This window comes from Aulonocara sp. 'chitande type north' Nkhata Bay, linkage group LG19 (assembly GCF_057382095.1).
Source record: "Aulonocara sp. 'chitande type north' Nkhata Bay isolate Kocher_YH1m ecotype deep benthic linkage group LG19, A_spYH_male_GT1.1, whole genome shotgun sequence".
Lineage (NCBI taxonomy): Eukaryota > Metazoa > Chordata > Actinopteri > Cichliformes > Cichlidae > Aulonocara > Aulonocara sp. 'chitande type north' Nkhata Bay.
Window position 1 is genome coordinate 32,018,522 of NC_141362.1, and position 12,449 is coordinate 32,030,970.

Below are 12,449 nucleotides of genomic sequence, written 5' to 3' on the forward strand. Positions count from 1 at the left end.
GCTTATTGTAGCTGTTAGCTAAAACGCTAATTTAGCGTAGTTTGCCCTGAATTCAGCTTTGACAACAAATATGATCGACTGTTTCTAGTAGAATTCCAAAGTTGTCATCTTGGACCCTCTCAGAGTGCCCCTCTGTATGCTTGCAGAGACCCCTACAGTAGGGAAACATGCAAAACTGTCCAAACCTTTGTATTTTAGCTTTATTTATATCTTACACAGCATCCCAACTCTTTAGCTAACTGAATAACTTTAGCTAAAGTGAATAGTTAGTCTAATTCATTAGTGCAGCATTACTGGGTCACCTCTGTTTGAAGTGATATAATGTGATATACAACTATCACTGAAACAGCAAACTTTGTAAATAAGCAAACAACACTTCTCATTCTCTAAACGTTTGGCCACAGCTGTAGATTACACTATCAGTGCTTGTTCACTCTTGACAATAATAACATTTCTAAATTCTCTTTGTGCATTTACAGGTAAACAATATCTAATATTTTATCTAAATGACTGCTTTGTCTTTGAAAAGGGTGAAGAGCCTGAGGCCGGTGACAGTCCAGTTCTACTCTAAGTACATCCTTACTGTAGCTCACAGGACAAGGCCACATTCCTGTCCTGCCAGAAGAGAAGAGAAACTTCAGAGTCTTCATGCAGTTCAACCACACCTGTCATATTCCATATGACAGGGGTCTCAAACTCCAGTCCTCAAGGGCCAGTGTCATGAAACTTTTCCATGTGTCCCTGGTGCAACACACCTGAATACAATTAGTAGGTCATTAGCAAGAGTATAGAACTTGACTGCGTGCTGAAGTGGCGACCCCTGACAAGGATGCCCCCTGGGCGCCTCCTGGGTGAGGTGTTCCAGGCATGTCCCACCGGGAGGAGGCCCCGGGGCAGACCCAGGACACGCTGGAGAGATTATATCTCTCGGCTGGCCTGGGAACGCCTTGGTATTCCCCCGGATAAGCTGGAGGAGAGGGAGGTCTGGGCCTCTTTGCTTAGGCTGCTGCCCCCGCGACCCGGCCTCGGATAAAACGGATGAAGATGGATGGATGGATGGGTTTGTATAACTTTTCTCCCTTAATCAATGAAATCATCATTTTAAAAATGCATTTTGTATTTATTTACCTTTGTCTAATATTAAAAAGTGTTTCATTATCTGAAACATGTAAGTGTGACAAATATGTGAAAAACTAAGAAATCAGGAAAGTGCAAACACTTTTTCACACCATTGTACGCTTAAAAGCCAGGCCCATGCCAGGGAACCAACAGATTTAAACTAACTCTGCCAACACTGCCAAGAAGAATGTTGGTTAATGGGTACCAAAAGCATGCCACTGAGGTGCAACTTGCCACGTCACATTAAACCAAATATTACTGGGCGTACGTACATATATTAGAATGTATGTATACTTTTGACATTTTGTGGATTAGAAAAAAATCCAAAATAAAATCATAATTTGTGCACTCAAATCTTATATTTTAAAGTAAGATGTCTGTTGCATAAACATTCAAGCCCATGATGAACGTATGTAAACATCTGACTACAACTGTAAATAATCCTATACACTGCACATCTTTAGAAACCTGCGGATACCTAGAAGGTTTTAGCACAATCAGAGTGATGACTTCCTGTTTTCCATCCAACCTGAAATGAGCACAGATACATTTTAAAAACTGCACATTCTTTAGATTTCATATCAGTACAAGGGATAAAGTATTACTGGAGCATTTATGTTCAGACCTACAGTCCAGCCCATGGGGGGGGAGTAGCATTCTGGCAGTGTTTTTTCTGAGGAAACATATAATTTAAAAAGGGGGACCAGTTTATTTGCAAGTCAAAGTAAAGAGGAAGATATCAAAGGTATATTTGTCAGCAAAAATAATGACTGTAAGTTCAAGTTGCTGTGAAACTCAACAACGCAGAACATATTCTCATTTGGGAAATAGAAGCTGGAACTTATTAAGTTTTAGGTTGTGATAAGTAAGCTTGCTCCATTTTCATTTGCAGGCTCCCTTTTCTCCTTAGGATAATGTTACCATTGGCTGTAAACCATTGCCTGATGTTTGCCGTGGAGCTAATGCTTCTGTTGTACAGCACAGGTAAGTAACAAAATCTAGCTTAAAAGAAACCAGTATTTCTCAAAATATTTTTCTCATATTTTTACGTTGAAATTTTTTAGGCACAAATGGAGACAGTAAACCCAATAATACCCTCTTTATCAGTCCCAAAACACTAGCTGATTCATATTTTCCATCAAGTAAGTTAAAAACAATACAGGAAAAAATCATCATTAGGTTAAAGGACAAACTTAGTAATCTGGGGTTTTATATTTTAATTTAGAAACTATCTACCAAGAGGACAATGGAACTAAACTCTGTTTCAACATCCAACCAAATAATACACGTGCAGGTACAGTTATCTAATTTTTAGCTTTTCTTTTTTTTTTGCTTTCAAGCTGTTGGGGAAAAACATTTGTCTTGGTTATTTGCTAAATGTGTTTGTGCTTTAAATTTTTCTTAGAGTGTTGTAACGACACGGATTTCAACTGCAATATTGAAGTAAAAATAGATAGTCAAGGTAAATACAGGCTAAATTTAACTGAAGAGATTTTATCCAAGCAAGATATTGTGGTGATGAAGGATCCAGAGCATAATTATTCATGTATGCCATCCCAGCTCTACAACAAAAGCAGCCCTGGTAAGCCTCTAAGAAGTGAGTTAGTGCACAGTGGTCAAATTTTAAGTTTATTTGATCAGTTTGAAAAGGTTTCCAACCAATGATCTGATGCACTTTCCATCTTGTTGCAGGTTTTTTTTGTAACATCAACCGCTGCTTGAGTGAAAGTAAATTCACAAACCTTTTCCTCTTAATTTCTACATGAAACAATGTGACAGCAGTGACAGTGCACAAGTTCTAATTTCATACTTTTATGTGTTCAAGGTATGAAGAATATGAGTATGAATATGAAACTGAGCAAAGGGAGCTTTCGTGAAAACCTCACAGGTATAATTATTTGTTTATCAAATCAGTTAAAAACAAATATTTAATGTTAGCAAGTGTAACAACAGCCCGCTTGTGTTTGTGTGTGTGTGTTTGCATACTTTGTGTACATTTACATAAAACAGAATATGTCGTGAGTGATAATGACACATGGACTGTGTCATGCAACCCATCCACAACAACCACCAGCATCAATTCTTCCAGCGAATCTTCCACAACAACCACCAGCATCATTTCTTCCAGCAAATCTTCCACAACAACCACCAGCATCATTTCTTCCAGCGAATCTTCCACAACAACCACCAGCATCATTTCTTCCAGCGAATCTTCCACAACAACCACCAGCATCATTTCTTCCAGCGAATCTTCCACAACAACCACCAGCAATGACAATGACACTATTGACATTTCCATCAACCATACCATTCCTAACCCAGTGTAGATATCTCAGTTTTCATAGAAATATTTTTGCAATATTGTGCACTTTTGAAATCTACTTTAAGAAACTAACTGTGTCTCCGTGTTACAGAGATGTCATGAAAAATCTATCCTTTGTCCTTGAAATGATGGGTAATTTTGGCACAGCAACAATCAAGATGGGCAACATCACAGGAGTGATTGTCAAACTCTCCCAGAAAAATCAAGCCAACATGAACTTTGCCTTCACAGAAAACGCTGGCGTGAAGGTAAGGTGTTTGATAAAAGAGCGTGACACAATTTTAAGACTGTGGATTACTAACTCTCTAATGTCTGAGGCATGGAATAATTGCCAGAAAAATCATATTTCTGAGTTCAGTGAAAATTACTCTGGTTATTGAACATTCTGATGAAATACAAAAGATACTTTAATGCTCATTTGCATATATTAGTTTTAATTTGTATAATACATATGCATGACATCATTATTTTATAATTGTTTTTGCTGATAAACATTTCTCATTTTGAAAGATTGTTAAAGGAGGAAACAGCAATTTTACAGGCCCATTTCGTTTAATGAAAATTCCTAAAGAGGCCAGTAAAATGGCGGTGGAGGGAAATGGATCATTTCTTGGAATTCTGTTGTTTCCACACCAGCATGCGGTAATAGTACAGCTCAACTAAAAACTTACTTTTCATATGTATAAACATATTGACCAAACCTGATCTATTAACAATCTTTTAATCTTAACAGGATGACAGCAGTAAATACTATTTAAACAGTGAGATAGTGGGAATAGAAATGGGGGCAAAAATACAAAACCTTTCACAACCCATCGAGATTCAGTACAGTAATGTGGACAAGGTAAGTGTGATGTCATAACAGAAATAATGATCAATTTAAGTTCAGAGGAAAACTTATTCTGATTTTCATTTTCTATTTTGATAAAGAAAGGAGCGAATGCTTCTTGCATGTCTTGGGATGGAAACAGCACAGATGCAAACGGTAAAAAACCCCAAATAGATCTCTCTCTATATATATATCTAATTTTAATATGAAAACCACAGGAATTATAGACCTTTGAAGTGTTCACTCACATTTTGCACACACGCTGATTACTGTGATAAAGTCTGTCTTTAACAGTTACTTCTTTGTATTACTGCTGTCCAACAGGGAAATCACTCTGGATCACAGATGGCTGTCAAACAGTGGAGACCAATAACAGCATCACCTGCCAGTGCACACATCTAACCTTTTTTGCCATACTCATGGTAAGACAGCTGTATAGGAAATAAGAAATTATTTTTTTTACAGCACATACTGACACATAACTATTTGAACCTAGTCACCTACACCTGCAAACATTAGCACTTCTGATGTTAATACTCTGACCTACATCACTTCAATCGGTTGTGGACTGTCGCTGTTTTTCTTGATCGTCGGTCTCTTCATGCACGTTCTCGTCAGGTAAGAGATCCGAGGCAGTTTGGATTTTTACCTCAGTAAAGTCCTTTTTCTTACGCACACTAATTTGCTCCACAGAAAGGGGAAAGCAAGCGAAGCAACAAAGATTCTGATGAACCTCTTTGTCGCCATGTTGATCCTGAACTTGTCCTTCTTGACCAATGAGAGCATTTCAAATCTGGGTATCAAAGGTGCATGTGTGGCAATAGCAGCAGTTCTGCACTACGGGATGTTGGCCACTTTTACCTGGTTCTTCATGCAGGCTTTACACTTGTACCTCAGTCTACGTCGAATCTGCACTGAAGTGAAACATTACATGCTGAAGATTTGCATCACAGGATGGGGTAAGAGACCTGAGCCAAAAATGATACTTATGCTCTCATATTATGAATAATAATCACAGGAGAATTTATATTCCTAATCTTCTCTTTAGTCATACCGGCTGTGGTGGTGATCGCTCTTCTTGCCTCCCAGAAATATAATTCTATTAATATTAATACAAATGAGGGGAAAGCAGCAACAATGTAAGTCTGTAAATCTGATAATAGATTTCTTGGATAAAACACAAACATCTTCATCAGAGGATCACGTTGTACTCCCTTTTTCAGGTGCTGGATCTCTGATGCTGGTATCCACCAGGGGGTCAACATTGGTTATTATGCTGTAGTGTTCGTCTTCACTCTGAGTGTATTCATTCTAACTGTAAGGCAAATCGTTCTAATGCCAAAAGCAGGAAAGGCCCAAGACAATAGTTCCATTAAGAGCAACACTTCCACCATTCTGAGCCTGTTCCTCCTTCTTGGCATCACCTGGGCTTTTGCTTTCTTCAGCTACGGACCTTTGCTCATCGCTTCCTACTACATCTTTACCATCCTCAACTCCTTTCAAGGTAAATCTAAAACTGTCACAGTGAGCTGACTTCATTCTTTATTGGATTAAAAGTCCTTAACCTTCTTCTTTATTTGTATAGGTTTCTTCCTGTTCATCTACTATTATAAATCCAGCAAGATTATTGGAGACGGCAAAATCCACACACAAAGTAGCAGCACAGCTACATCAAACACAGCTGTAACGTCTCCTTATGCATAAGGCTTGCTGTTTTACCATATTTTGACACAAGAGGGCAGCATTTTATTTCATATAGTTCCAGCAGGTTGCTCTGTGTAGAAACAACTTGGTCATTCTTCCCATGTGCTCTCCGCTGAATGGCTTTTCTGACATGAAAGCACTAACCCAGATCACCTTCTTTGACGCAAATACTCATGTGGACTAGAGCTCGAGTCAGTACTCTGGAAGTCATTTCAGAGCACGACTCTATGTTTGTTCCCATGCTTTTATATTTTAACAGACAAACTTGTCTTACTCACGCCAAATAATTCATAGAAGGCTGTGATTCAGTCAGAATACGCAACCACAATTGTAAACATGTCAGGATGTTAAGGTGTAAAATGTTAAAGTGGGAAAGTGAAACATGTCAAAGACATAAGGACATTTTCAATTTGATGGCAGTAACACCTCTCAAAAAGTTGGGACAGGGACATGTTGACAACTGTGTAGCACCTGTCTTCCTTTAAACAGAAATCCATAAACATCTGCTGGGATGAGCTGCTGGACGTTTGGTAGAAGAACATTCCATCTTGTTGGATATAGGATCCTAGCTGGGTTGTCTTCCGAGTTATTATCATGATGCATCAAACGTTTTTATTTGGTGATATGGTTGGCCATTTCAGCACCTGACTCTTCCACTATTAAGCCAAGCTGCTGTAATGAATGCACTGTGCAGTTCAGCATTCTCTTGTTGAAAAATCCAAGCAACTCCTTGAACAAGACTTTATCTGCATGGGAAAATATGTTGATCCAAAACCTGCATATACCTCTGAGCAATGATGGTGCCTTTCCAGATGCCCAGGCTTCCAATTCCACAGCCCAATACCATCAGAGATGTATAGTCATTGAATTTTGGTAAGCTGGATTTTCCTTCTCTTCCATCCTCATCCATTTTTTCCAAGCAGAATCTTAAAATTTTGAATTGTCTGACCAAATAACAGTTTCCCCTTTGGCTGTGTTCATTTTAAATGGGCTTTGGTCCATAGAAGACAGCAACTTTTCTAGATAATTCTCACATATGGCTTCTTCTTTGCATGATAAAGCATTAACCTCCATTTTTGGATGGCACTGTGAACTGTGTGAACACAATGACAGATTGGTGAACCTCTGCCTATCTTTAATATCCAGTCCCGTTATTGAACTGTTGCTAGTTAACCTAACTATTTAAAAAATGTTCCCCCAGCTGTTTCTTTTCAGTACTACTTACTTCTCTAGCCTTTTCTCGCCTCCAACTTCTTTTGAGCAATGTTGCTGCCATCAAATTCAAAACGAGTGTTATTTTTCATGAAACAGTAGAAAGTCTGAATTTAAACATTTAAAAATATGTATATATTGAAATTTGCTTCATGCTTCTCCCATAGCAAAAACAATCCTGACACTGTAACTGTCACATTAAATGGTTCTATGACAAATCTGTCATTTGTTTAGTTTGTTGCTAAAAAGCAGATTTTTCACGTTTACCAGTAAACTTAAAAATGTTTTCTGTGGTCTATTGTAAATAAAATATGGGTTTTGTAAATCATTGACTAAGGTTGTATTACAGACCTCTTGAATCAGTCATAGAGTGGAATGCAGAGTTTAAACGTTTAAGAAATTAAACATTTATTTTTTTTGACTGATGTGCTTCTCAATGTGATTAAAAATAGCAGAATCAAGGTGAAAGGAAGGCTTGTCTCACATATCCTACACAGTGTCGGGGCTGAACTCGCCAGTTAGTGTGTTGCGTGCCTTCAGATAATTACTCTGAGTCCAGAGAGACCAGTATCCACTGTGCGGGAAGCTTAACTGGCAAACAAGAAATGAGCTCATGACTACCTATAGTGATAAGCTCCCTGAGGGTATTTGAATGTTGAAACTATTCTCTAAAGTTTACTGTATTTCACTAGCATATATATAAGTGCAGTGTATCTTGGCAAACTGTTTTGTTTGTTTAGTGGTTTTTGGGAATTGTGGATTTCGTTAGTACTTATTTTTATTATACTACCTTAAAAAATATCATATTATTTTTTCATTTAGAGGGAACCTGATTTGCTTTTCTCAGTTTTATTAAAGTAGCCTTAAAGTCAAATCTTTGCATGTACTCTATATCATATGAAGTTTGTCAAGCTTTTATTTGACAAAATAAATGATTTGACTAAAATGTCGTAATAACTTTTTTTGTATTTTATCAGGACAAAATATGATTTTCATACATAGAAGCAAATTGTCTTGTGAAAGAAACTGTTGTATGTACACAACATAGTCTTGAAATAAAAGTCTGAGCTGTTTAAATGAATAATAAAGTTTTTCCTTATTCAGAACTTGAGCCTCGATGAGTGACATTGAGAAAGGAAGGACTGTTTATTTATCTACGACTGATTAATCTCCTAAATGACCACAGCGTGCCAGACAAAAACTGGGGTAATTACTGCCATGCATGTCTGATTTGTGTTGCTCCAAAAGAAGGGCTTTTACGCAAAGCACAGCAGGCTTCTGTGGTATACCTGTGTGTGTCCTTATGTTAGAACATGCAAAATTAAAAAGCAGAGGCTAAGATGCAGGATCACAACTCATAGCTCTGTGGTAAGCAGTTGTGAACATTAATCTCAATAGCAAAAGATTTGATAGGCCAGAATGTGAGGGTGAAAAAAACAACTGCTTTTGATTCATTAACTTACTAAATCAAAAGTATGTAAAAGTCCCCGCACAGATTTGGAGCAGAGTTTTACTGCTTTCCTAAAAACATAAATCAAGGCATCTCTGAGAAATGTTCTGGGAAGATTGTTGTTTTGTGCGTCAGTCTAGATGATTTCATAATGAAAATGACAGGGAATGTTACATTTTCACGCTATTCAACAAAACCCTTACCAGAGTGAAAAACCAAATAAAATTTTAACACGTGTTAATGTGTTTCACTTAGTAGATGGGAACTAAGAAAGTGCTTTTTAATTGCTCTCAGTGTCATACCACATGTACAGTAGTGGCTCAGAGAAAGACATTAGCATCAACATGCACGTTAAAGTTGGAAAACATTTTGGTTCTATATCGAAATATAGGCAGAAAAAAGTGCATAAAATACAAAATCTGCTCCAGAAAGGTCGTCCTAACCTCAGTTTCTGTGGAATAAGAATAGTTAAAGTTTCCAATCACCAGACTGACTGGATGCATTATTACCACAATCTGTGTGCAGGAGCTTTTATGCATTTTATTATAGGGAGTCTAGACTGAATCCTGGCCTGTAAAAGCAAAATTTTCGATCTCAAATGACCTATAAAACCCGAGGTCTTGTTCCCGGAGACTTGCGTGTAAAGAGGGAAAAATTATTATCTTTTATTTGCCCGGTTACTGGTTAACACTGGCTTTTATCAAATTTGAGATGACACAACATCAATTCTATTTGCTAGCAAATGTGTGACAAAGCAAAGTTGACTCTTAGAAACGTACGGTCGACTTCATTTTCTGCTCCCCTGCTATGGGGCGCCGTTTGTAAAGTGAAACGTGCTGAAATTAACGGCAACATTTTTCCACATTTAGCTCAAAACAAGTCATTTTTTACAACATTTAGTAAAATATTTGTAACTTTTGATATTTAAAACAGAATTTTAAATGTTAAATCTAAATATTATATTTAAATCTAAATCTAAATGTTAAATCTAAATGTTAAATCTAAATGTTTAGGCTAACATGCAAATTTATTGCACGGATCAGCGGAAATACCAAAATAAAAGCTTTCCGAAAACCTCCGGTGCAAAAGTGTGCCGGTAGTGGTCAGACACGTTCTCACTCCCTAAGCGTAATAATTTTCACTAGGTGACAAATTGTCAACATTTTATGCTTTTGGGTACCCAACACGTTCCTAAATGACGGCACCACCACTTCCCCTGCCAGTGGCGGACTCCCTCAGACATCGGTGCGTTGGTGGTTCTTTGTGTCCGGGGATGGGCGTCCAGGTACACACTGGCTCACTCCTTGGCGGCCGCTTATCGGGGCCTGGAGCCTGGGGCTCGCTCGGGCCACTTCGGAGGTGGGGTGCCCCCGGCCTCTCGGCCTGGGGCTCGGTCACTCAGGCACGGCTGGCTGCCGGCGGAGCTCACGGGCGCGTCACTGCAACCCCCCCTGGCTTCTGCTCCGCGGCTGCTGAGTGAGCCTTCATCTGGGACTCTCCTCAGCTCTTTCTGGGACAGTGGCGCAGCTGCCCCTCTGTTGGTCTTCCTTGGTCTCTTGTGTTCTGGGGGCCTCTGGATGTCTGGAGTTTTGATGTCCTCCATACCTTCATGCCCTGGAGGACGGGGCTGTGGCCCCCCCACACCCTCTAGCAGATCATTACATGAAGGAACCTTTTAAAAACAAGCGCGTCCATGCTCACAGGTGTACACACGGGTGATCACACCCACAAACTACACCCTTTTTGGCTCCTACCTCAAAGCACACTGTGTTCTGTTGATCTTATGTGCTGCACAATAATGTTTAACATTTAGTATTTACTGTTATATTCCCATATATCATCGTGATGTTGTTTATTCTATTACTCTTGTTCTCTTCTGCTTGTTTTCTTTTTTCTTTCTCAGCAGGTGATCCAGGTGATCGATAGATGTTTTTTTTTCTCTGCCCGTTCTGTTGGTTTTTGTCTTTTGCCCTTCTCCCCCGTCCCTCTTCTCAGCTGTTTCTCTTTCCCTCTTTCTTTCTCCCCTTCTTTCCTCCAGTCAAGTCTGTCCCGTATTCAGTAAGTGAAAATAAAATAAACAATAAAAGGTGAATCAAATGGACCATTACGGCAAGGCTGGGATGGTCAATTTGGTAAAGTAAATCCGTTGGGCATCTTTCTTCGCCTTTAGACAACAATTCTGATGCAAAAGAGCCAAACGGGACAGGCAAAAAATAAATAAATAAATAAATAAATAAATGACGGCATCGGGAAAAGGAGAGCACATGAGAACCGTTTGGACTCAATCTACACATGTTCGTTCATTTTCTACTTTGGAAAACACTGTTTTACGTCATTTAACTGCTAGTAAAGGTTAAGAATAAGGTTATAGTTAGGGATAAGGTTAGGTTTAGGGCTGGAACGTCTATCCGATTGTTCAGTCTGACGTCACTAGCCGTGTCTGGGCCTAAACGCCGCTGCAAGTCCATATATCAAACGATCGCTATGGCATTACTGAGAGTTGAAAAACTTTCTAAAGTCTTTCATCTTTAATAAAATGATCAGCGTTCTGCTCTACCAGGTGTAACAATTGAGTTTAACATCCAGGCATCCATGAAAACGGAATTTATGACATTTAACGGAGTTAGAAGTTAGCATGGAGTTAGCTCGCTAGCTTCTATCTAAATACAATATAGCGTGTCCTGACTGCGGGGTTTTGGAAACAAATTCAAACGTACAGCTCTGTTATCACTTCCAGCATAAATGAAGACAGAAAGCTAAACAGCAGTGACGTTTGTAGGGTTACTGAAGTTGGGCTAGCTGGTATATAATGATGTGCTACGTGACCGCTAGCGACACAGCTATGTTAGCATAATATAAACAAGCTAACTTTTTTTCCACTCGATAAAAGTTAACGTGAGTGTTCTCGGTGGTCAGGAACAAATGTAATCGCATGGCAGGATGCTGTAAAAGGACCAAACTTCAGCCAGAGAACAACTGAGATAATCCATCCACAATACGAGGTTAGTCATTCATATACTGCTGCATGGGCTGGGCTGTAGTTACATCCTAAGGTTTTAAAAACTGAGCTTAAATAAATGATTAGCGGTAATAAAAGCCGAGGCAGGTCAACAGTGATCACTGACTGTTTTAGGAGATTTAGCTGAAAACATCGGAAGATCCGTTTTGTCGGCCATCCAAAGGTTCAGCAGTAGTGCACTCTTAGCAGCTGCAGTCTCCACTTCACAATCGCTGCAGCACGCTCGTAGGCAAGAAGTGAAGCAGCACATGGCGGGGAGAAGTGAGGAGAACAGACACAATTTTGCACCGGAGGTTTTCGGGAAGCTTTTATTTTGGTTTAATATTTAACATTTAACATTTATATTTAATATTTAACATTTATATTTAACATTTAGATTTAATATTTAACATTTGATGAAAAGTTACAAATATTTTACTAAATGTTGTAAAAAATTACTCGAAAAAACATGTTTTTGTAAGGTTTTGAGCTAAATGTGGAAAAATGTTGCCGTTAATTTCAGCATGTTTCACTTTACAAACGGCGCCCCATACCCTGCTATGTTGTTTTCAATGGGTCTGGGTAGCGCGCTAGCTAGGACCCTTTCTCCTTTCCTTGCTTTTTAAAAGAATCCTGAAAATGATTTATTTCCTGGTAACTTTGCTCATGAAATTGATGTGGACCCAGGGCCTTTGTAGTGTCTGGTTTCTCCGCAGGCTGCAGTAAAATCAGGCTGAGGTCCAGGAGCAGGGCAGCGCTTGCGTGACTGCAGAGTGGGGGAGGACTAGCCATAAGTCTTAGTGGAGGGGCACCT

General features: G+C 39.0%; 1 protein-coding gene across 1 annotated transcript; it reads left to right on the top strand.

The window, feature by feature from the left end:
- The first annotated feature begins 990 nt into the window (after positions 1 to 990).
- Positions 991 to 8,251, top strand: LOC147307442 (adhesion G protein-coupled receptor G5-like). Its single transcript, XM_086275548.1, has 18 exons — positions 991 to 1,060; positions 2,012 to 2,103; positions 2,184 to 2,261; positions 2,345 to 2,413; positions 2,525 to 2,701; positions 2,812 to 2,847; positions 2,945 to 3,007; positions 3,130 to 3,442; positions 3,534 to 3,690; positions 3,953 to 4,084; positions 4,176 to 4,286; positions 4,373 to 4,427; positions 4,596 to 4,693; positions 4,768 to 4,889; positions 4,965 to 5,230; positions 5,320 to 5,410; positions 5,495 to 5,775; positions 5,857 to 8,251. The coding sequence occupies exons 1-18, from the start codon at positions 1,053 to 1,055 to the stop codon at positions 5,973 to 5,975; spliced, it is 2,268 nt and encodes a 755-aa protein (XP_086131674.1). The 5' UTR covers positions 991 to 1,052; the 3' UTR covers positions 5,976 to 8,251.
- Positions 8,252 to 12,449: the final 4,198 nt, after the last annotated feature.

What these genes read in the sequence shown, in the direction of transcription:
- LOC147307442 (XM_086275548.1), top strand. An exon ending in CTACAACAAAAGCAGCCCTG is followed by an intron (nt 2,702 to 2,811) that starts GTAAGCCTCTAA and finishes ATCTTGTTGCAG; the next exon opens with GTTTTTTTTGTAACATCAAC. An exon ending in GAGGGGAAAGCAGCAACAAT is followed by an intron (nt 5,411 to 5,494) that starts GTAAGTCTGTAA and finishes TCCCTTTTTCAG; the next exon opens with GTGCTGGATCTCTGATGCTG.